This window comes from Aythya fuligula, chromosome 18 (assembly GCF_009819795.1).
Source record: "Aythya fuligula isolate bAytFul2 chromosome 18, bAytFul2.pri, whole genome shotgun sequence".
Taxonomy (NCBI): Eukaryota; Metazoa; Chordata; class Aves; order Anseriformes; family Anatidae; genus Aythya; species Aythya fuligula.
Window position 1 is genome coordinate 10,277,572 of NC_045576.1, and position 22,644 is coordinate 10,300,215.

Here is a 22,644-nt window from a genome sequence, read left to right on the forward strand (position 1 = left end):
CGTTACTGCTCTCGTTTTCACACGCTGCTCCTGCCCTGCCCTCCGAAGGCTTTGCAGCTGGCAGCTCTTCAGCTTCCCCTCGGCTAGCACAAACTCACAGCGCGGGCCGTAACAAGCTGCTGACAGGAGGCTGCTGCTCCGGGGGTGCGAGGAGCACTCCGACCTCGACTGCAAAACAGCCAAGGCGAGCCGTGCCCCGGGGAGTGGCTGCTTGCAGGCTCAGGACCCCTGCCCAAGTGGTGACAGCCTTTTGGGGGGATCTGGCCGCTGGCTGGGTGTGGGATGGTGCCTCGTGGGCACCAGGGCAGATGGAGCAGATATTTCCCTGTTGCTCTCTTACTGGCCATCTGTTTGCTGATCCGGGACTTTGTGGCTGGAGGTCGTTTCCATGAATTCAGAAAATGCAGCTCCAACGCTGTGAGCTGACCCCAAATTCTGGCAGCCCTGAGGCCTGCCCAGGCTCACCAGCAGCTCCTGCAGCACGCAGCTTCTTCATCCCCTGCCCTGCCAAAGCCCCTCAGCCCCACTGCAGCCACCTCCATCCCCAGGGGGAGGAGAATGAACGTGCTGAGCTACTGCTGGGGGTCCGCAGCAGTAATGACATATGAGGGTGTTGCTGCGGTTTCTATGGAGACATTTATTGGAAGGATATAAAAATACAGTGTAAATTTTAATAAGATGTATTTAAACGTGTCTCAGGCACAGTCCCACATGTTGGCAGGAGATGAGCCCAGGAGATTGGCAGTGTGTCCAGATTCCCTGCTGCACCCAGACCCACCGAGCAAAGCAAAACCTTGGTCCCTAGAGATGAGCCAGGACCCTTCTCACACCCTTCTGGTCCCTCTGCTCCCTCAGCCTCTGCTCTGAGCTGCTCCCTTCGACAAGAGCTCTCGCAGCGGGCAGCATTTTATCAACCAGCCCTCAGAAACTCAGCCTGGGGCAGGGCTCGGTGCAGACACCCCCAGAGTCCAGGTGAAATGCTGTAAGAAATGCCCTTGGCAGAGCTCCTCCTCCTCCTCCTGGTACACCGATAATGACAGTAAATACGTGCAATATCACACCACTTAGGTTAATACGGAGTAATGTGTAAATGAGCATCGTGGGTCTCTAACTGTCCTCCTGCTGCAGCTGTTTCCATTCGAAAGCCCCATCCAAAGCCAGATCGAAATTATCCTTCTCTTGCTCTCGGGAGAGTTCCAAAAACACCTGAAATGGGCAACATGAAGTTCGGATCACTTCTCAGACCCTCCCTAACCCTCTGATGCACCTTTGCAGGCGGTGCAGCTCCTGCAGTTTCTTGCCTCCTGCCCAGACCTGGCTTCTGTTCCTGCTCACGCCTTTGCAGCACGTCTGTCACCTACCTGAGCCAAAGTGTTCAAAGAGAAGCTGTACTCCTCGAGGCTGAAGTTCTGCTTGGCTGTGGAGAAATGGAAATAGAGCTGAAAATTACCAGTCGGTGCTCCACCTTTTCAAAAAGCCATCTTCCCTTGCTCTTACCTTCCTCTAGCTTGGCGAAAGACTGGGACAGGGGCAGCGCATCTTCCATTGGGACCTTGTAGACGAGCAAAGAGGGGAACCTGGGAGGAAAAGAAGAGGTGATTCCTGCTCTGTATTGACCATTGTCAATACTGTTTTTTTACCATGAAAAATGCCTTTTTTCATGTCACACTAGGAGCTGGACCTGTAGGTGTTTTATTGTGGGGATGGCAGCAGGGCTGGACTTGGTGACATTATGGGACCAGATCCCTACAGAGGGACTCTGACCCCTCTGCCTCTCTTCACCTGAATCCTGCATTTGCCCACTGCACTGGGCACACTTTTGGGGAAGAGGTAATCCTGGAGCCTCTGTTCATCCTGTATTTATACTCACCGCTCCTGACGGGCTGCACTTGGGAAAATCCTCAAAACCTCAGTGTGGAGGAGATCTGTGCTCTCTGGGTCCTTGACTTTAATTTCCAGCAGGTAGCCTTTGCCAAACTTGCTCTTCAGGTACTGAATGGAGCCAATGCACCTGCAGGAGAGGGGTGAAGCATGAAGTCTGTGTGAAACCACTGATCCCCAGCCGTCTGCCCCTTCCCAAATCATCCTGCAATGGGGAGCACTTCATAACGCCCATGGTGGGGGGCTCAGGAGGCCGAGGATGGAGAGAAAGACCCAATTGGACCCAGGGGGGGCTAAGAAATGTTTCCTGTCCCAGCCACATTGCTGCCCACCGTAGCTGCCCGGCCACCAGGATGGCCACGCGGTCGCACACCGCCTCCGCCTCCTCCATGTAGTGCGTGGTCAGAATGGCCCCCGTCTCCTTGGTTTTCAGGGCGGCACGGATCATTTTCCTGAGGACACAGGAAAAAAAAAGAAAAAAAAAAAGAAAAGCCAACACTCCCTAGAAATGCCAGACATGTTTTCTTAAACCTTTTTGCCCCTCCAAATACGCCTACCCCTAAAACTAACATAAAAGGATATAAAAACTTTAGACTGGTGACACTTGGAAATAATGAGAATTTTTCTTATTTTTGACTCAAGTCCAATTATGGACTCTTAAATCCATATACAACCATCGTAAAATCTACAACAATGATAGATTCAAAAGAAAAAGGGCTTCTCTTTTCTTGCTCATGCATTAGTTGGGGAGATCCAGGAAAACAGCGATTCTGATAAAACCACTGGCCCAACGTGAGCAGCACTAACCGCAGATGAGGTAAAATGCCCTTTACCTAACCCTACACATTTACTGCTCGGTGCCCGGGTCCTACTCACCAGACACAGCGCTGCCCCTTGGGGTCCATGCCGGTCGATGGCTCATCCAGGAGCAGCACCGCGGGGTTGCCCAGCATGCACATGGCGAAGCAGAGCTGCAGAAGGGAAAGGGGCTGGGGTCAGGTCTGCTGCAGCCCCCAGCACCCTGTCTGCAAAGGGCTGTGGGCAGCATCACATTGCTTATGGGAACTGAGCCTCTGGTTTTAGGAGACACAAACTTAGAAGATGCTGGGTGAGCTCAGCCCACCGTGGGGTGCAATGCGATGCTCTCCCGGGGGCTGGGAGCACACACAGGTCCCAGTGCTCACAGAGGGCATTTTGCAACGCTCAGCATAGGAACAAAAAAAGCACCTTTCTGGTTATCCCAGCAGATAATTTTCTCGCTGATTTTTTTAAGTAGTCCTGAAGCTCCAGAGCATTCACTATTCTGTGGGGGAAGGGAACAAAGGGAAAAAAAAAAAAAACACACACATCAAAACCAACGTTTTTGTTATTCCCAATTGAATACTCTAATCAGAGGTCTCCAAAACAATAAGAAAACAGAACTTTCTTCCCCTGGTTCTTGGCTCCTGTTTGTTTTCATTAAACATTTATTGTGTTGTAAAAATGTGAATGAATATTTGAAGCAGAGTGCACTGAATAGGCCACAAACTTTTTTCTAAGAACAATCACTCGTGTCAACAGCATTATAAATCCACTCCACCTTGCCGGTGTCAGCTCAGCAGGCAGCACTTAAGCACCCTTCTTGTAGTGCCAAACAATAAAACCCGAGATTTTAGAAATGCTTCCTGTAGATAACGTACTTAAAAGGGACGTCAGTGGTAAATCTATCCCCACCAAACACACTTAGGTAAATTGGAGATTTTCTCAGCCCACTCACTTAATCGCAGCATTCAGCACAAAATCGCTTTTGCAGATTCATTTCCCGAGTTCCTTCCAAGGTGCCCCCTGGCTCACAGAGGACTTTGACCTTCTGGTCTCCTCCCTGTGCCTTAGGAAGAGGAATAAAACCTTGTCCAAGACCTGGCACCACCCTGCCCCGTACCGGTTGACAGCAGCAGCCATATCCTCCTTGCGCACTCCTTTCACGGCCGCGTAGACCTGGAGGTGCTGGTGCACGGTGAGGTCCGGCCAGAGCGGGTCGTCCTGTGGGCAGTGCCCCAGGTGGTCCTGAAGGCAGCATGTCGCTCCTTCTCGCCTCCACAGCAGCACCTGTACAACCACGCCGATGTTTCACCTCTCCCAACCTTGCCCAGACCCAGGCATAGGGCTCAGAGGAAGGCCAGGGGGTTTCAGCAGGATTCAACGGGGAGGGAAACCCAAGAAGCAAAGGGCTGATTTTGCAGCCCTTGGCTACATGGCTCCTAAATATAGTCACGGTGAATCCAGGGAGATGCAAGTGATTGGTAAAGCTAAAAGTGATTCACGATAATTTTTATTAATACACCATTTAATTTAATGGCACAAATGATTTGCTTAAAACCTTGGTCCCTCATACTGCTTTGAAGAAAATCATTCAATAGCTAGGTGCAAGCTTTGCATATGCACTTTTTGTGGACATTTATCCCTTCTCTCCAGACTCCAGGTGCCTCCTACCTGCCCAGCAGTTGGTGTCGTCTCTCCAGCAATCATCTTGATAGCTGTGCTTTTTCCAGCTCCGTTTGGCCCCAAAAGTCCCAATACTTCCCCTGAAATCAGTACAAAACACTTATTAGTGATAATCACCATTTAACAAATATATCAGGCAGAGTCCTATTAAAAGAAAAGAAAAAAAAAAAAAAGCTTAAAAGAGAATGTATTAATAGCAAAGATCAAATAAAATTAAACACCTGTATAAATATATACTCTGAGAGTCCATAAATTACATTTCAACTCTATAGCCAATGTGAGTCTGAACACTGCTCTGAGGTCACCTAGGAATTGCAGTGACTGCTGCAGAGGGGGTTATGGCATTTTAAATCAGAGGTCTAATTGGATCAGAGATTAATTGGATGCATCCATCTTATTCATTACCACATCGGCCATAGCACAGATATGCCTTAACCATGGAGCAAACAGATTCTGCCTTTATGTCGTGGCTCAGATGACTGAGACTCTTCAGAGGATTATCTCTTTGGGTATGAGCAGCATCCAAAACAGGGTGAGTAAAACAGTTCCACTTCTCACCTTTATTAACACAAAAGGAGATATTTTTGGTGGCCATTTTCTTCTTCTTCTTAAAAACAGAACCCGCTTTCTTTGTTTTATATTCCTTGCACAGATTGCTGACAATAATAACTGATTTCTGAAAGCAAGCAGGAGGAAGAAAGATTAGTCTATTATCTTGGGGAGCATTAATACTTCAGTAATACTTTTCCATTAAAAAAAAAAAAAAAGCAAAACAACTTATAAAGATCTTTGAATTTGATTTGTAGTTCTCTGAGAGTCTGAGGAGTGCTCTTAAAAGCTTTTTTCCCTATCCTGATGGGACCCATCCAGTCCCTTTGAGGGCTGGATTTTCCCAGTGAGGAGTAATACAGCCAGAGCATTGACTTGCCCTTATTAATCTTGTTATTTATTTATTTATTTTAACCAGAAGTCCTATTACTGATATCAAATAAAGAGGGAAGGACCACACTCAGTCTTACCTCCTCCTGACTCGGAGCTATGATGGCATTTCTCACTGCTGCTCTTTCAGCTTTAACATCTTCATCCTCTTCTTCTTGCTCCTCAGGATGCTGGTGGCTGCTCTCATTTCTCGGGGAAATTCTACAAACCCAACAGGTTCATCTTAGCAGTTTAGTCTTTACCCTTGTTTTCCACCAACACATTTTGGATAGGCCAAGACTGGTTCAACATTTCTTTTTTTTTTTTTTTTTTTTTTTCTTTTTTATCATTATTTTCTGCAGGGCTTTCTGCGTTGTATGGAGAAGCAGGCTAGTACCTCCTCACAGCACAGGCAGCACCATGTGGAGGCACTAAAAAGCTTGAGGGCTGTTTTATGCTATCATAACATTGCAGGATTTAAGAAGGGATTTTAGTTATAAAAAAACCACCAGTAGTAAAAATAAAGAAAACAGAAATAGGGACATGAAAATCCTGACATTTGATCTAAATGTCTTCAAGGAAAAGCAGTGTGCCAAGAGATTAGATCTCGCATGTGCCTGGGGTGCATGTGTGTTTATACAAACCTAAATACCGGGTCCTTTCTCAGAACTGTTCTTCCATATTTTATCTCCAAATACCGAAGAAGAAAAATGAAACCCACAGAATGGATATAAGGCTGAAAAATAGAGGTTGGCACATTAACAGCCTTGCCTTCCTTTCTACTGTGGCTGAAGCTGAAAAGATGGAGGCAGTGTTATAAAAGAGGTGAGGGGGAAACCCAGTGTGTGGAAAAGCCCATTACCATCTAACTCGGGGTAATCCTGAAGGCGGTGAACTCTGCTATCATTTATCAATGCACGAAACATCAATGGCAGAAGCATTAAGCGAGCTAGGCTCATTTCATTTTCCCTTACCTGTTTCAAAGGAGCAAAGCTATTTTTGCACAGGTGGGCAATCTGTCATCCAGACCCCCCGACATCCACCTTCTACATGAAATGAGCTTCCTCTTAGCTGAGGACAGGGTTTGGGAGACACACATTCCTAAATCAAATTAATCTTAAATGTTTTCTTACTGCAAAGACGGCTATTAGCACATGGTTCCTGGGACTAGCAGCAATTAAGTCAGCGTCCTCTACAAAAATCTGCAAGAATAAAAATATATATATGTAGTGAAGACCTGCAGTTTTTTAATATAAAGCTGGCTAGTGTTGGAAGGCTTAAATACAAACAGAAAATACAACAACAACATATAAAAGTTTCTGATTTACCCGAAATGTTCACCATACAGACCCTTGGACTTGGGCACCCCAGTTCCAGAAAATGGCCCAGCACTCAGGAGGTGCATCAGACTTTTTTGGGGGGGATAATGGTCTATTAGAGGAAAACATCTGGTCTCCTCCTCCTTGGGGGCCCAACAGAGGGGGACAGGACAAAGCAGGACTCTCTTCTGTTTGAACTTCACTCCTGAGTCACTTATAACACATAAAAAGTCTTGCACATAGTTGGAGGGTTTTGTTGAATTCTGAGCTGCCTTTCCACGATCACCCCTAGCTGAGAAGAAGTAAAGTGCCTCGTGGGTTTTCATAACGCTCACATGCTTTCCATGCAAATTCAGATGTATAACCTCAAATTTTCTCTTACGGTTGCTTAGGCCAAGTTATTTGACTTTGCATGGAAAGAATTAAGATTGCTTACCTAATCTACAGGCATGGCTCAACTGCATGAGAAGTAGCCCCTAGCAGTAACGAGCAGCTGGATAAATTACATCTGATCTGACATGGTTATCCAACAATGCGCTCTGATGGTTTGGAAAATCCTACCCACACGAAGAAACTAATGAGTCTTCCCAGGACGCAGCATGCGATCAGCACCAGACTTTGCTTGCCAGAACAAAAGCTTTTGTTGTGCAGCATTCGTATAGAGCTGTGGGTCTCTCACCACCCAGTGCCCCTGCCTACCTGCTCGCTGTTGATCGTAACGCCCAGCAGTGGGTACAGGGGAATCAAGAGAGACATGAGGTAGAGGGAGACACTCATATCAAGTGTGTAATCCATGACTCGGCTGATGATAAAAGACACGAGGCATACCTAAAAACAAAACAAGAGAGTTACTCAGCTGATACAAAGGGATACACTCCTCACTGGTCATCAAAATTGCATAGATGTACATTTTCAGTTCCCTGTTGAATTTCTCAAAATGGACAAGAAACATACAGAGAAAAAAGGGTAAGGATGCAGAAGGGTAAGGATGCAGAAGGCACTCAGCTGTCTCTGCCTAAGGGAAGGCTGCTGGCTTGGGCCAGCTGGGGAAAGTCCAGAAACAGGGCTGCTTTGGGCAGAATAAAACAGTATGGCATCCCATCCTGTTCCCATCCCAGTCCATGCCAAATACCCACCTGAGCTGCCCAGAATAAGGGAATGGAATACAAGCTCCCTATTAGTTTGCTTTTGAAACTTTACCTTGAGCAAGACCTTTGAGCAAGATTTGCAATTGTCCAAAATGTGAAATGAATCCTTATTTCCAGAAATGTGAGAGCAAAGGGCTGGGGGAAATGGGAGGGACTGTCACTGAGCAGAACAGAGTGATGCTAATGTACATAGAACTGCCTACTATAAAACATATGTCCTTACCTATGTCTTGGACCTATACTTGATATTTTGATCTCTAGTTCATCTTTAAGAGCTCAGAATACTTTTCTGTAAACCCTACATCACATTATCTAGCCATATGCTTACCACGATCAGGATAAAAGACCAAAAATCACAGTTCCATCCTTTGCGAAAGATGAAGGAGATTAAATAGATGAAGAGAACAATGGAAACTCCGTAGCCCAAAGCACCCATGACCTGCAGAGAAAAGTGCTTTTATTAGAGAAAATGGAACTGTGTCAACAACCAGAAACCTGTATGCAGCAGTGTGGTTCGGTTTACATAGTCATAAATTAAGATCAGGGCATTCAGAAATTACCACAAAATGACTGCTGAGTGTGAAGGAACATATTAAGACAAGATTTATTGCCTTTCATTTCCAGCTGGGGAAATCCTCATAGGAGGTGAAATGAGGAGAAGGGCAGTAAGGGTTTGGGAACCTGTAGGTGTGCCAGCATTGGCTACACTCATGCATTTTAGTCCTGCCTGCTGAAAATGAACTGCTAAATCCTGCCATGGTCCTGCATTGTTTTATGGAGATTTCCTGAAAAAAGCTGCCTCCCTAGACGTGGCTGCTGTCTCAGCTACCCTTACTCTTGCTCAAATCTTTACCCAAATCCCGCACTAATGAACCAACAACCACCAGGAGAGGACGTACCAGCAAGAAGATGTTGCCGATGCTCCCGGAAATCTTGTTGCTCATGGCGAACTGAAGGCCGAACATGGAGAAGAGAAGGAGCCAGCAGAGAGGGATGTCCACCAGCGCCTGGCCGCACCAGTACGCCGAGGGGAAGAGCCCCGAGACCCGCAGCTGGGCACGAGCTCCTGTCTGGGAAGGCACATGTTGGCCAGCTGCCATTTGGCTGGTTAAATGCCAAATTTATTTACTTATTTATCATCTTCTAGCATTCTGTGCTGGCTCATGGCCACATAGTGAAAAAATCCCTTGAGATGCCCATCGTATTCAAACATCTTCATGGCAATACAGTTATGAACCCCAACCTGCTCCATTTCAGTGAATTTACCTTATAATCCTGCAAGTAGCCCATCGCAAAGTGAGGAGGAAAACCAGGGAACAGCAACAGCATGTAAATGAGGTAGAAAGAAACAAAGTAATCCCAGAATCGTGGATTATCTATCTGAAAAGAGAAGAACAAAAGGTTTGTAGAGAACATGTGCAGCGCAGTGGCTGGATGCCACAGTTCATTTCGCTGCATTTCTCGAGGAGTACAAGACAATGAGAACAAGGCGGGCCTTTAGCCAAATTTTGGCAGGAGGAAGGTTTTCCTCACAACCACGGCAAAGTGCTTTCACTGGAGAGGAGAGGCTCCACGTGCCTCCCTGCTGCAATCTGATGGCTCGCTGAGACCTGAAGCCTTTTTTAAGAACTGTTCTTTGACACCCAGCTATCAGACCCTGACACTTACAGAGAAAAAAGGGTGACTCCAGATCCGAATGTGCGTGGTGGAGTTGAGAGCTCTCAGCAGAGCGTTGCTGATGATGTTCACGAGCACTGGGAAGCAGTTGACGGCCTCCATGTGGCACAAGATGGTGAACCTGTAGCTCTTCAAAGAGCAAGAAACAAAGGTGAAAACTCTTGGCCAAGAGAATCCAAGCCTGAAATAGCTAATTCTGCTTATGCCTTGTGTGTCAATTGCTTAATTCTTAAATTGTTAGGAAGAAATGGTAGGGCAAGAGGAAAAATCCTCACCTGGCCTTCACGAGACACTTTTATAGCCCCATTGTGTTTCAGCTCTTCTGTGATATTTTCCTGGCTTGTGATTTCCACTGTGAGATCTTGGCTCTCGAGAGTGTGGATAAAGTCTTCAATGCCTGAGCCTGGTGTGAAAGCCAAAAGCAGAGGAATCATAATACTGAGCAACAAAAGAGGCTTTGATGGTTTCTTTTTTGAATCCATGACCACCAAACAAAAAAGCAGACAAAATCTAATGACCAGGGAAGCCAGACAGCACGTCGTTTTTGTGAAGTTAATGGATTACACACTCACTGACTGAATTTTTGCCCTTTTTTTTTTTTTTTTTTTTAAATAACATCCACTAAGAGGAATGTCAAAGGTAAAACTCTGGAAGCAGGCTGATCAAGGATTAGTGTGCCCTTGCTGGAGCGTGGTGCCCAGTAAGACGCACACTCTGAAAAAGCAGAATTTGGGGCAGGGAAAGAACAGCCTCCCTTCTAATCCCATCTGCTGGGATATCCCTTTTCATGTCTGCATCAGGACCTCATCAGCTGCTGAAGCAAAAGTAGACTTCATTCACAACCCTCTAAAATGGTGATTACCCTGCTCTTCTCTCACCAAAACTTTCACCACTCTTTACACCCCCTTCATCCTACAACCATCGTCCCTTTCCCTTCTTTTCCTTAATGGGAGAGAACAGCCCCGAACAGGACAGGATGACAAGGAGCCTCCCTGCCCCTTCTCCTCACCCGTGCTGTTGTGGACCAGCAGGCTGGTGGTCTCCGCTGGAGCCCTCTTCCCCAGGGGCATGAAGTACCGCGCCGAGGAGAGCTCCCAGGCGCTCATGCTCTGCCAGGCAGCAACCAGGGCCAGTTGCAAAACCAGAGGAAGCAGAAAAACCACATAGAGCAGCAAACTACATTAAGAGAGAAGTGAATAAATACTCGGAAAGTGGGTATTTTGCAGACTGTGTGTGTATTGGGAAGGATATGCTACCCCCGCATCTTCCTTCTCGTGTGCCAGACTGAAGAGTGATGGGGCCAAATGAGCTCAGGCACTGACAACATGCGAGAAGTTTTAAAAAAATATAAAATTAAAAAGGAAGTCTGAAAGCAATATTTTCCTTGCTGTTTGTACACATTAGTTTATTTTAAAATTCTCTTCCCTACCTGAAATAAAACTGTTCCTAAATTATCATTTTATTCAGAGAGAAAATTGGTTTCCCTTGCATAAATCACTCAGTGTAGGAAAGAAGCTGCACAAAGGATACCAAGTATTAAAACTTTAAAGAGAGAGGGAAAGAGAGAGATGGGAGAGGCACGTGTGTGTTTGAGGCAGGTTTTATATTACTGGCACTGGAAAGGAAACAGCTTTCCTCATCTCTAAGTGCAGATTGCCAAAACCATCCATAGCCAAGACATGACATCAATTACTCCAGATGCTCATCAGAACACGAGTGTGAAAATCATCCCCCCTGCTGTGACCGCTTTGAGCTCCAGCTCTGCTTGAGAGCATCCCTTTGGTACTTACATGGACCGGAGGTTTTTCACTGAACCCTTGAGCTTTAGGAAGTGCACCCAGGCCATGGCAGAGACCTGCTGCCTCCAGAGCGCCGCACCGCTCACCATCGCCTTGCCGGTGCCCGAGAGCAGCAGGGAGCCCGGCTCCATCTCCTCAGGGCACCGCTGTCCTGCTTCTGCCCACTCCTCCCCAGGGACATGCTCATCTGTGGAGCACACGCGGTCATGTCTGAAACCAGCTTTTACATTACAATGTGGGGAAAAGTACGAGCCCCCTGGTGATCGGCTGCTGGGGTTGTAAAGCAGCCGGGCTCTTTGGCTGGGGGTTGTGTGTTTGCGGTCACACTTGTACCTTCTTGTCCCAATGTGGCTTCTTCTTCCAGCCTCAGGAAAACATCCTCCAGGGTTGTCATGCTAACTCCATAATTGATAATTCCCTGGTCGGAGCAGCTGTCGAGGCCACGGAACAGATCTGTGTGACACAGAGACTGTCAGTGCCTTCAGGTTTCCTGCACGAGCACGTCTCAAGGGACCAGACCTTGGTGCAGCCGAAGTCAGCAGGGAAAGGGGTAAAACGTTAACTGCCAGGATGCAAAGCATTTGGAGGGAACCCAAAGCTGCCATACACATAAATCATGTTTCAGACTATGCCTCTGGGGCAGCAGCAGGGCCATGGGGCTGCCAGACTGAGCGTGGCACACGTGGGTGAGTGAGCATCTGCCTGCTGCTGCTGCAGGTACGGAGTGGTACCAGTTATGTGGAGTTTCCTCTTATCACTGTTATTTCTTTTACCATCAAGAAAAAATAACCCGCAGTAACACTTGTGGCCCAGTTTGCCTGTCACATGTTTCATTACAAGCAGAAGAAGAGCATTCATCACACTATTTGATCTGAACTGTATGGATGCCCAAATTGTAGGGAGAAAAAAAAATACAACTGTTCTGAAGTCCTCATGTGACCCGTGCTGAGTCTTCTGAGAGTCTTCATTTCTCTTTCCTCACATACATTTCTGATTATTTTTATCCCACTATGGACAATTCTCAATTATTGTCATGTACATTACCTGGGAATTTATTCACGTTTTCTAATGGCAGTTTATATCTCAGCTCATATTGGCCGTGTCCCGAGAATATGACGTTGGGGATGTGCTGCCTAACCAGAGATGTCACGCTCTCTACGTTACAGGACTCACTGACATGGATCCTGTTCAGATGAAAAAAAAGCAAAACAAAACACAAGACAGATGGTTAATTTTTATAAAAACAAAACAAAAATGAAAAAGCACTGTATTTGCTAGGATGGATAAAATAAAAATTCCAGCAAACTTCATTAATTCTCTCGAGCATAGTACTGCTTCAGTTAATTTAACTGAATATGAATTCAGCTCATTTTGCTGCTTTGACGGTTTCCTTCTTACAGTCCTTCTGGCAGATTCCTGTACATGCATATTCCCAGACACCAGTATAGGGCTGAAGCAGATACCTTAAATGATAGCCGATCCCCCATTTTTTCTTCAAGAACAGGGAAGAGCCAACACACTTCAGCCTCCCATGCGAGATAAAAGCCTTGCGGTCTAAAGAAACAAAATGTCAAAGGAATTTAAAATGTATAGTCATGTTTTGTGTATATATATATACACATATTATTATTATTATTATTATTTTTCTTTCTTTTTTTTTTTTTTTTTGTTCTTTGCTTTTCAGGGGGCAGATCCCTTTGACCCAGGTTTTCATCCCAAGCAGGTTGGCCTGGGGAAGGCATTCCTGTGCCAGGGATGTTCTGCATCCCTGCAGAGGCTGTGCTCACCGGCGAGGATGTCGGCCTCGTCCATGAACTGGGTGCTGAACAGGATCACCCGCCCGGCTCTCTGCTCCTTCAGCAGGCTCCACACCTGGTGCCGGGAAAGAGGATCCAGCCCAGCCGTCGGCTCATCCAGCAGCAGCACCTGCACGAGGGATGCACTCAGACACTTCACTGCAGGAACACTTGCCCACTTTGTGGATTTGGTGGTCCCTGAGAGGCCAGGTCCTGCCACCAGCAGAGCCAGGCCACTTGGTTTGCAGGAGCAATCATTCTGAGAGCTGCGCAGAGCTCAGGCAGCTCTCTGCTTTAAACTAGATCAGCAAAATTAAGATTAAGAATTTACCATTGTTCCAACATAACAATGACCACATTAAAATTATCAAATGGACCCAAATGTTCCCTACATGACAGAGCCATAGGCAATATACCTGGTAATTTAAAATTAAATTTTAATTAAAAAAAAAACAAAAACAAAAACAAACAAACAAACAAAAAACCTAAAATTTAAAGCCATAGGTAATTTACCTGGGGGCTCCCAAGCATGGCTATCCCAATGGATAACTTCCTTTTTTGCCCACCGCTGAGTTTCTCAGCTTGAGTGTCCTGAACATTACTGATGTCCAGCAGCTCCAAAATGGTTTGCACCTAGAAAAGCACAAGAAAGTCCGCTCCCAGCACCAGCTGCCCTTCTGTCCTTTGGGAGCCACAGAGGAGATCTGGCTGCCTTGGGAGCAGCTCCCAAGGGTGCTTCCCAGTGCCTGGCTCCTGCCTGCCCCCCAAGAACGCCCCCTGCCCTCTTTAAGGCAAAGAGTTGAGTAGTTTTGGTTGCACCGAGCCCCCAAGCCTGCCTGGCAGAAGCTCTACACCAGCTTCAATTTTCAGGGGAAACAGCCAGCCCTCTGAGCTTTGCACTGCCCAGTAAACCTTCGTTGAAATGAGGGGTTTGCCTGACCTTGCCAGGCAGTGATGCCCTTCAGGGGAACACCCCCTTACCTCTCGCTCTACCTCTCTGGACTTGATGCCCTTGATCTCTGCAAAAGTTCGCAGGTTTTCTTTCACCGTCAGGACTTCGAACTGTACATTGAACTGTGGGCAAATGCCGATCATCTCTCTGATCTCTTCCCTGTCTCCTATTTCAGAGAGCTTGTAGTCATAGATGGTTGCAGAGCCTGTTTATACAAATAAGCACAAGGGGTGGGAAAGAATTGGTCTTTAGAGGTCCTAAATCAAGCCCCCCCATCCTACCCTACCCTTTGCAGTCCTACCTTCAGAAGGCAGAGTCAGTCCGCTGAGCACATTTAACAACGTTGTCTTTCCAGCCCCACTGTGACCGAGTAAGGCAGTGATCTGACCCTCGTAAATATTTAAAGACAAACCTAGAATAAAAGCAACACCAAGTTTGGGAAAAAAAGAAAGAAGTTTTACTTGCCTCTACTCATTGTCAAAGGCAAGACAAGTCCAGGAATATAAGAACTGAGTAGCAATATTCAGTCAGAAGTGCATTAAGCAAACTGAGGAAATGTTCTGCAAACCTAGAACATATTCTTCTGCCTTTAATTTGTAATTAACAGAAGAGAAAGCAACATGACAACTGAAAAAAGCTTTCTTCTTCTCTTTACTCTTACTGGGGATGGAAAATCAGTCAAGAAAAACGGAATAAAATTGTAATCAGTTGCATCTATATCTTAGATAATTTTTCAAGCAATCCAAATATTGTTTTATTTCTTTGGCCATCTGAAATATTTGCACAACTTCTTTTCTTCACCTTTAATAGGAATTAATATCACAACTTTCCTACCTCTTAAGGCTTCTGTTTTCTTGTCTTTCTTTTTATATGCCTTTTTAATATTGTTGAGTCTAAAAGGAAGGTAAGGCAGATATTATTTCAGGATTCCCATAAACACAGTTCCCTGTTGCCCCTTCTCATTTCTGTGGGTCTTGATTTGAAATGACAGCAATGGCATGAGAAGCATGAGGTCGTGGCAAAGTGACATTAGGGTCCGGCAGGGTTGGGCATGCTCCATCTGCAGATGTGGACATTGCTACCTGGCATGCACTGACAGCACCAAACCTTGAAAAGACAAGGTCAGGCCCACTGCCAGGGGTGGCTTTTTACTACAGGCTGCCCTCCGGGTTCCCCTCGCTGTCTATAATAGATGTTTAACCAAGTGTATTGCAAAACAAAACAAACAAAACAAAACGAAAACAAACCCAGCAATTTACCTGAATTTCACCACTAGTGACCAGCATGAATGACCTATTTAACTATACCCTACTTTACCATTTTCACCCTAATTTTTCTATGTGAAACAGGTTTGCAAAGCCCTCATGGACATAGAAACTGCCTGGATGGATGGAAACAGAGCTGATGACAGGAGTGGTGGAGTACTGGGAGCATTGCCCCAAGCTACCAAGCAAAGGGCACGATTAGCAGTGCCTCCTCTCTCGACCTGATGGCCTCCTTCCCCATGAACTCGGCAGGCACCGGCTCCACATCATCTCCTGGGGGCTCCTCAGGGCTCCTTGCACTGTGGGGTCCCTCCCCAGGGCAGCCCCTCCTGCTCCGCATCCAGTACGAGGGCTTCAGGCAGAAAAAAGCTGGGTGTGGGATGCCATATTTCCCTGAGAAGCACAGAAAATGATCCCTGGTTACCCAAATACACATTCAAAGTGTCATCCTACTGCAAACATGCTGGAGTTTCTGAAAAATACCTGTCTGCCCCCAGATTGGTGCTTTGTCCTGTTAAGAAAAGGTTGGGGATTTTCATCAGTGTGCATAGGAGCTGGGTTAAGCAGAACAAGAAAGGTGGCTTCAGAGCTATTTCTAATAAATTCCAATGTTTATATAATGAATTAAAATATTGTCCAAAACATAGTAAGACTATTTTCTCAGAAACAGCTCAACAGCAGTACAAGTATAAGTAGAAAGGAAAACAAAACCCTAAATACTCTGTTATCTTTGATTTGGGAATTACAAGAATATGGTAGACATAAAGAAGTCCCTGAGCAGGGTAATACCTTTTTTTCAATCCAAATCCTATTTTGTTTGACTTAGACAATGGAGCAGCCCATCAGCTCCTTGAGGAGCTATTACATGCAATCCATATAAATCAAAACTATAAAAGAGGAAAGTATGGTCATAAATATAAATTGCTCTTACCCGGCAGAACTTTGTCGAAGTACATGGCTAACAGCATGTACAGGACTGAGTCAAAGATCAGCATAATGTAAGTTGAAAATAAAAAGTATGATTCCTCCATAAGGTTAGAAAAAGAGAAACCTATTCCATATTTTTCCAAATGGAAAACCTGAAATAAAGGACAAAATTGAAGAGAGGTGATTTGGGATTTTTTCACAAAATTGCTCTGAGGGTGCCCAGGGCAGCAAGTAGCTGGGATGGTTCATTGGCAGAGATAATGCCCCATACCTTGGCAATGCCAGCATTAAATGCAAAAGGACAAAAGAGACCCAGAAACCACTTCAAAGGCTCTGGAAGATTTTCTATCAGCACTGCGAGGCTCAGGCAGCCGAAGAGAAAGGTGATGAGGAACCCCATGGAGCCAGCGAGTTTGGATGTCCGTAAGAGGGAGCAGAGCATGAAAACCATGTGGATCTGTAAGAACAGAGGCTGCCTTCAGGCTCTGAAGGAGAGAAATATCCATAACCAGTGACATTCCCACTTGCAAAGAGATCTCAGGGGGGTTGGGTCTGTAATAAAATACGCTAACATCCTTTCTCAGTGGGTAGACCTGAGTTTCAAATCAGGTCTTTCTAGGCCACATCCATCCAGCCTGTCAGACCTCCATGCTGCGAGTCAGATCCCAGCACTGAACCAGAAAAAACACTCATTTATTTCTCTTAGCGTGACCAAGTAAAATTTACAGTCCTGGCCACGGTGCGCGTGGCTCTGGAGCAGTGTTTTGGCTCATCAAAACCTTAATAAACCATGCAGTGGGGAAATTTGGTTCTCAAACCCGACTTACACATGCGAGGCCATAAAGGAAAAACAGCAGCAGGACGGCGGGGAAGCTGCTGACGTAGAAAGCCTCCTGCACCACGAGGGCCGTCAGCAGGCAGGACAGGATCAGCACGTAAACGGCGTAGAGCAGGCTCCAGGAGAGCCTGGAGATGGAAGCCTGCCATTACTTTGCTGTTTAATGAGGAACTGTTGTTACAATTTCACACCAGGACCATTTTAAATTAAAACATTAACTATTTTCTAGGGTGAACCCATTTGTATCCTATGCAAAGCAGACAGCATAGCCCACCTTAGGAAATTCCCAAAGAAAAACAATACTCAGCTGCCATACTCAACCCTTCTGGCTTGTTCTTAGAGTACTGGAGAAAACTTAGAAACCCATTTAACTAATTAACATAGTGTGCAAGTGCCCAAAGTATATTGTTTTTTGGCAAACAGGCATTTTAATTACAATGGAACTCACCAAAATGCAATGTCTTGCAGCCCCATTGTCTTCATGAGTACTTTGAGCTTTTTCCTTTCCCTTACGACATTCATTGATAAGAAATACATGAATGAAGAGAAACACATCACTATAGTAATCATGAAATAACTGTACTCTAGTGTAATCGAGTAGATGACACTCCGGGACTTCATACGGACACCGGCAATTGACTTCATTTCTTCCCAGACAGAATGATTTGCCACCACCTAAAGGAGTTCAAGGTCAAAATCTTAACATTTAATTTATTTTCTACAGTGAGATGGAACTGTATAATGAACCTCCTGATTCATCAGCCCTAGATTTTTTATATTTTTATTTTATTTTATTTTATTTTATTTTATTTTATTTTATTTTATTTTATTTTATTTTATTTTATTTTATTTTATTTTATTTTATTTTATTTTATATGCAGCTTTGTAAACAACATCAGGAAGCAATGCAATAAATCCCAGTAGCAAGGGGCTGCTCACTTGCATGTCTGCACGTCAGCTGGATTCTCTCCCTTGTCTACGGAGAGAAGAATCCTTCCCTCACCCAGTGCTGAGGATCTAGATACACCAGTGCCTTACACCCCCCAGGGCCCTGACTCTCACCCTGGGGATGAGAGCAGCCTGGACAGCTGGGGGTGCACAGCCAGGTGCAAGGGCCCCTCTTCTGATCTATTTTTGAAGGACGATTTGGGAAGGAGAAATGACAGACATGCGTACTTTGAAAACAAATCATCCAGCAGCTGTTCGTACTACCCCGCTCTCCTGCAAGAATTGCCTTTTCCTTGACATCTGGGAAATCTCTAGACCAAATCGTGGCGTTACGTTTGGTTCCCAGCCTTCAGGGCTGATTGCAATTTTGAAGATAAACAGAAGTTAGTACAAATCTTCGTAATGAAATCGAAAGCAGTCCTCTTCTGCAGGAAACTGCTGATTCCATCCAAGTTTCCACTGTCGCTGTCAATAACACTCCAGCAGCTGAGTATTTCATGTTATTTTTTTTCTGGAGAGTTTTCAGACAAGCCTGTCCCTTGTTATTGTCCCAGAACAATTTGTCTTTCCTAGACAGAGTTTAAAATACAAGGAGACCTACTGCAGTTCATAAATCTGATTTACCTCTATGATAGCAGCATCGATGCTGGACTGCAGGGACAGGAAACCTTTGTACCAATACTTGGGGCTGTCACAGTATCGTACTGAGAAATTGTAACAGGTATCTGGAGGGTGGAAGGAAAAGGGCATCACTCATACACCACTGTTGATTTAATAGAAGAGGAAAATTGAAGATTCAGATGCTCTACAGGAACCAATAACTTAAAAAAAATGACAGTTTAATAAAGGCATCAAAGAGCACAAGAAAACAGCTGGGTACCTACCTATGTATCCAAGGTTGTCATTTGGAATGGCCACATTCCCAGTAGGAAACCGGAGGTAATAGGAGAAGTTGTTTTTAAATACAACCCCTATAATTTCATTATTCGAAATCCAGGCTTCCTCCAGGGCTCTCTCACTGTCCATTGCCTCTAGCTTTATACCTGTGGTTTGTAGGAAGAAACACTGCAATGAGTTTCTGCGGTTCTGGAAATGGGAGCACAGGCTTTGGGGATAGATCCCGATTTTGTCAGGGTTGCAGCTCCCCTTCTGCAGTTCTGCTCACTTTACAAAGTGGCAAAGATTTTAGGCAAAGCTTTACATTGCAGAAACACACACCAACCTTTCTAGTAGTTTAAATTACCAGAATTAGTTTTGAAGAATATTTGTGAAGAAATATTTGTGAGAATAGGGCATTTGGGATGAATTTTCTCTACTGACCAAACATACTTGAAAATAAGTAACACAAAACATAACAGATTAAACAAAGACAAAGCTAAATATTTAAAAGACAAAGTTATACCTGTCATTACAGACTTCAAGGCCACTGCATTCATTATCTGCCTTGTGGTTGGGGTGATGGGTGTAAAGGCGATGGTGACGCCAGCAGCATCATAGGCAGGGTCGTCCAGCTGCCCGAGGTAGCTGTGTGGCACCTCAGGGTAGGGGATGTGCAGCATGAAGTTGCCCACAATGAACATCAGTGGCAGGAAGAGCAGAGACAGCATCCACTCCTAGGTAAGGGGAGAATGGAGAAGGGAGTTTAGTAGTATAGCAGGATAGGAGCATCTTCTCTGCAGGATCAAAATACAAACATGAGGCACTCGGTCACACCAGTTTCTTAGACATCAATTAAATAACAAGGTCTTTGGGTTGTGCACATCACCTCATCCAGGGAACCCATTCGTGCTCTTGTATGCATCAAAAAATACAGATATCAGTTAAAAATGCATAGCCTCATAAGGCATTCATTACCAGCAAAGGCTTCTGAAGCGTAATTTAGCTGTTAACATCACAAAAAGAAATTGAAGTATAAGGGAATGCAGGGGTTAGACAATCTTCAGTGGTCACTTTATTATTATTATTATTATTATTATTATTATTATCATTATCATTATCATTATCATTATCATTATCATTATTAAATGAAATAAAACTACCTGAAAGCTCTGCATTTTCATCCTCCATTTGATAAGTACATTCTTCCACAAGAGAATTTTAGTTTGCTGGAACACATTCAGATTTCTCTGAAGTCTCCTCATCTTTGAGTGTACTAAAAAAAATAATAATAAAACATTACTCTTGGATACAACCAAAGCTGGAACTGCAGCAACTGCTTTTATTTGCACCACCTCTGCGTGTGTGCCAGGGCACCCTGCTCTGCAGATCCCACTGCCACAGACCCTCATCACCCTCAGTGCGTTCCCCATCCTTGCAGCTCGGCATTAAGACACCAATTTTGACCCAATTTCCATGCATCCATGCTTTAAGAGGGCTGGGAGGAGTTAACTGAAGTTGAAATCAGAGTGCATGACATAATTGGCTTGGTTGGCCTTAGTATCCAAGGAATGACAACTACATGGTCAAGTAAAATTGCCAAACTCTACTTGCATGTAGTTTTCATGTGCTATAGGCTCAACACCAAGTTGAGCAATGCCTGGCCATGGTACAAGCTGAGCTCATGCAGAAACCGGAGTCAATTGAAGGCAACTGGGAGCTACGAGAGAACAAATTCTTGGAAGTGCATTCAGAGAGCTGCCATTGTCGGGGTTTTTCACGGGAAATGAGAGAGAAACAAACAGCCACGAGTGTGCATTGGTGGGTTGCTCCCAAAGAGCTGGCAGCATCCTTACGATCTGTGGTCAAAGGAAAACAGGGATTCATTGCCTGGATAATGACTAATGCTGGCACGGAGGCAAAAAGCGAGCTGGAGTAACGCTGCGGATGAAGTATGTCTATGTTAACCATCAGGAAAACAGTCATGAGTAACTTTAATGAGTGAAAGGACACAGTACCAGATGCAAAGGGACTATGCTCATATAAACAAACTGTTTATCTTCTTCAAGTGTTTATATTAACATTTTTCCCCTCCCTTATTACTCTCCACGCCATCCACTTGAATATCCGACATTGTACGATTTCATGGACACTGGGGCCATATTTTTATTTTCTCCTCCATGCAAGAAGTGTGCACCCCATGCAGCACCTGGAGATGCCCTGGCTTTCAACGGGGTCTGGACCACAGCAGCAGGGTTATCTAAGGCATGAATGAACATTAATCCTGAGCTCCTGGCCTCACTGGCAGCCAGAGCATCAGCACAAGTGCCCGAGGAATGGCCAGGCTCTGCTGGAGCAATGTGGTGGGCACCAAGCACTCCACAAGCTGCTGCAAGAAGTGGTGTTCCCCTGTGGGACACGTCGGGAGGAGAGGGATGAGCATGTTGGCTCGGTAACAAGAATCTGCTGTTTCGCCATCATGCTCCAAATGCGTTCTTCTCTTACAGATGCCCTTGTCCAGGCATATAAAAATATGAATTCAGCCTTTGGTAACCACTTCCAGACTTCCCCAAAATTGTGGAGTTGAGCTGAACTCGGACAAGCTGACACATGGCTGGATTTAAGCTTCACACCCAGGAAATCCCGGGTGGGACAGAGCTGGCCACCAGGTCCCATTGCGGATGTCCCACGTGTCCCTCCCATCACCCCCACCTCTGCCTGACCCCAGCCGGTCCCAGTGGGAATTTTTAGCAGTGAAAGACAGACAGAAGATTTTTTTTTTTTAGGTTCCATCTTTAGCTTACTCTGCATGTAGGACAGAAATCTGCTCCTCTGTGTGCTGGAGGACCAAAAGTACTGAACTCAGCTGAAGTGCACCATATCCTCCCAGCACCAAGAACTGCCAGAAATACACCTCTGCTGCAAACCAAGCTCCATTTCAGTGTTATCCCATACCAAAGCAGGGCTGAAAAGTCTCTGTCACATTTAAAAGTGACAACAAGCTTAAGCACAAGCTTAACTCAGCCTGTTAGAAAGACACCCAGGGACCCACCTATGCATTCATGTCTCTTGCAGCATTATTTATGCTGTTCCTAATTACTGAATGTTTCCATCTCTCTTAAATACTGATTTTTGTTTGTTTTAAGAATGGTTAAGCCTTACCTTAGTGGGAAAGTCTGAAAGGAATCCAAAGATGGCTCGTTGCAACGTGCCCGTGGACGCAGGGATGCTGAGGCTCCCTGGGAGACGCTGGCCAGTTGCTGCAGTGGTGCTCGGAGCTCCTCTGCTCACGCACTCGTTTCTTCATTCGGGCATTTCTGCCAAAAGGCATTCCTCACACGGACCCGCGCTTCTCCTCAGCTTTCCCCCCCCCCCCCCCGCCTTCCTCCTTGGCAGATTTTCAGATTTATTTATGTTATAAAAAGCAAACTGAGCATATTGTTGCGGAGTCGCCGAAGCCGATTCTCTGAAAAAAAAAGTTACTCAGGAAATTCTTGAGCCCTGGCCAAGAGAGGAAAAATAAGCCCAACAATAAGCCATAGAAAAATCCTTCATCTGGCAAACTCTTACGCCTTTCAGCGCAGCAATGGAGACTGAAGTCAGCAGCAGTGTTTCGGCACACTGCTGGAGGTGGAGGAGCGACCGCTGCCTGTTGCTTATCTCTGCTGACACCGGTTTTGTTTGCAAACTCAGCGCCACGAGCCCTGCTGTGGGAAGAGCAGTGAAGTGCTGCCACCTGGATGGGAACAGCCCTTCGGACTACAAAGCCTCTCTCCAACATCAAAATAAAATTTTTTTTTTTTTTTTTTTTTTTTT

General features: G+C 45.4%; 1 protein-coding gene across 1 annotated transcript; it reads right to left on the reverse strand.

Annotated features, from left to right (window-relative positions):
• Positions 1-617: 617 nt before the first annotated feature.
• On the reverse strand, positions 618-22,185 carry LOC116496551 (ATP-binding cassette sub-family A member 10-like). The gene is made up of 39 exons (XM_032199731.1): positions 21,991-22,185; positions 19,992-20,104; positions 19,355-19,565; positions 18,837-18,995; positions 18,577-18,677; positions 17,453-17,679; positions 16,994-17,132; positions 16,438-16,623; positions 16,171-16,318; positions 15,461-15,632; positions 14,809-14,867; positions 14,276-14,386; positions 14,004-14,179; positions 13,536-13,655; positions 13,014-13,152; positions 12,690-12,780; positions 12,271-12,410; positions 11,560-11,679; positions 11,218-11,413; positions 10,437-10,603; positions 9,703-9,830; positions 9,419-9,556; positions 9,017-9,130; positions 8,650-8,820; positions 8,079-8,189; positions 7,302-7,430; positions 6,417-6,485; positions 5,928-6,019; positions 5,385-5,505; positions 4,924-5,041; positions 4,354-4,445; positions 3,803-3,969; positions 3,109-3,184; positions 2,758-2,852; positions 2,214-2,333; positions 1,871-2,011; positions 1,498-1,577; positions 1,362-1,417; positions 618-1,206 (listed from the first exon to the last, which is right to left on the reverse strand). The coding sequence occupies exons 2-39, from the start codon at positions 20,091-20,093 to the stop codon at positions 1,108-1,110; spliced, it is 4,881 nt and encodes a 1,626-aa protein (XP_032055622.1). The 5' UTR covers positions 20,094-20,104; positions 21,991-22,185; the 3' UTR covers positions 618-1,107.
• Between the last annotated feature and the right edge of the window lie 459 nt (positions 22,186-22,644).

Coding starts and splice junctions, on each gene's coding strand:
- LOC116496551 (XM_032199731.1), bottom strand. CDS start 20,093: ATGAGGAGACTTCAGAGAAATCTGAATGTGTTCCAGCAAACTAAAATT. Junction 9,831..10,436: donor GCTGGTCCACAACAGCACGG/GTGAGGAGAAGG, acceptor CTTTCACACCAG/GCTCAGGCATTGAAGACTTT. Junction 3,970..4,353: donor CGACACCAACTGCTGGGCAG/GTAGGAGGCACC, acceptor GTGGTTGTACAG/GTGCTGCTGTGGAGGCGAGA.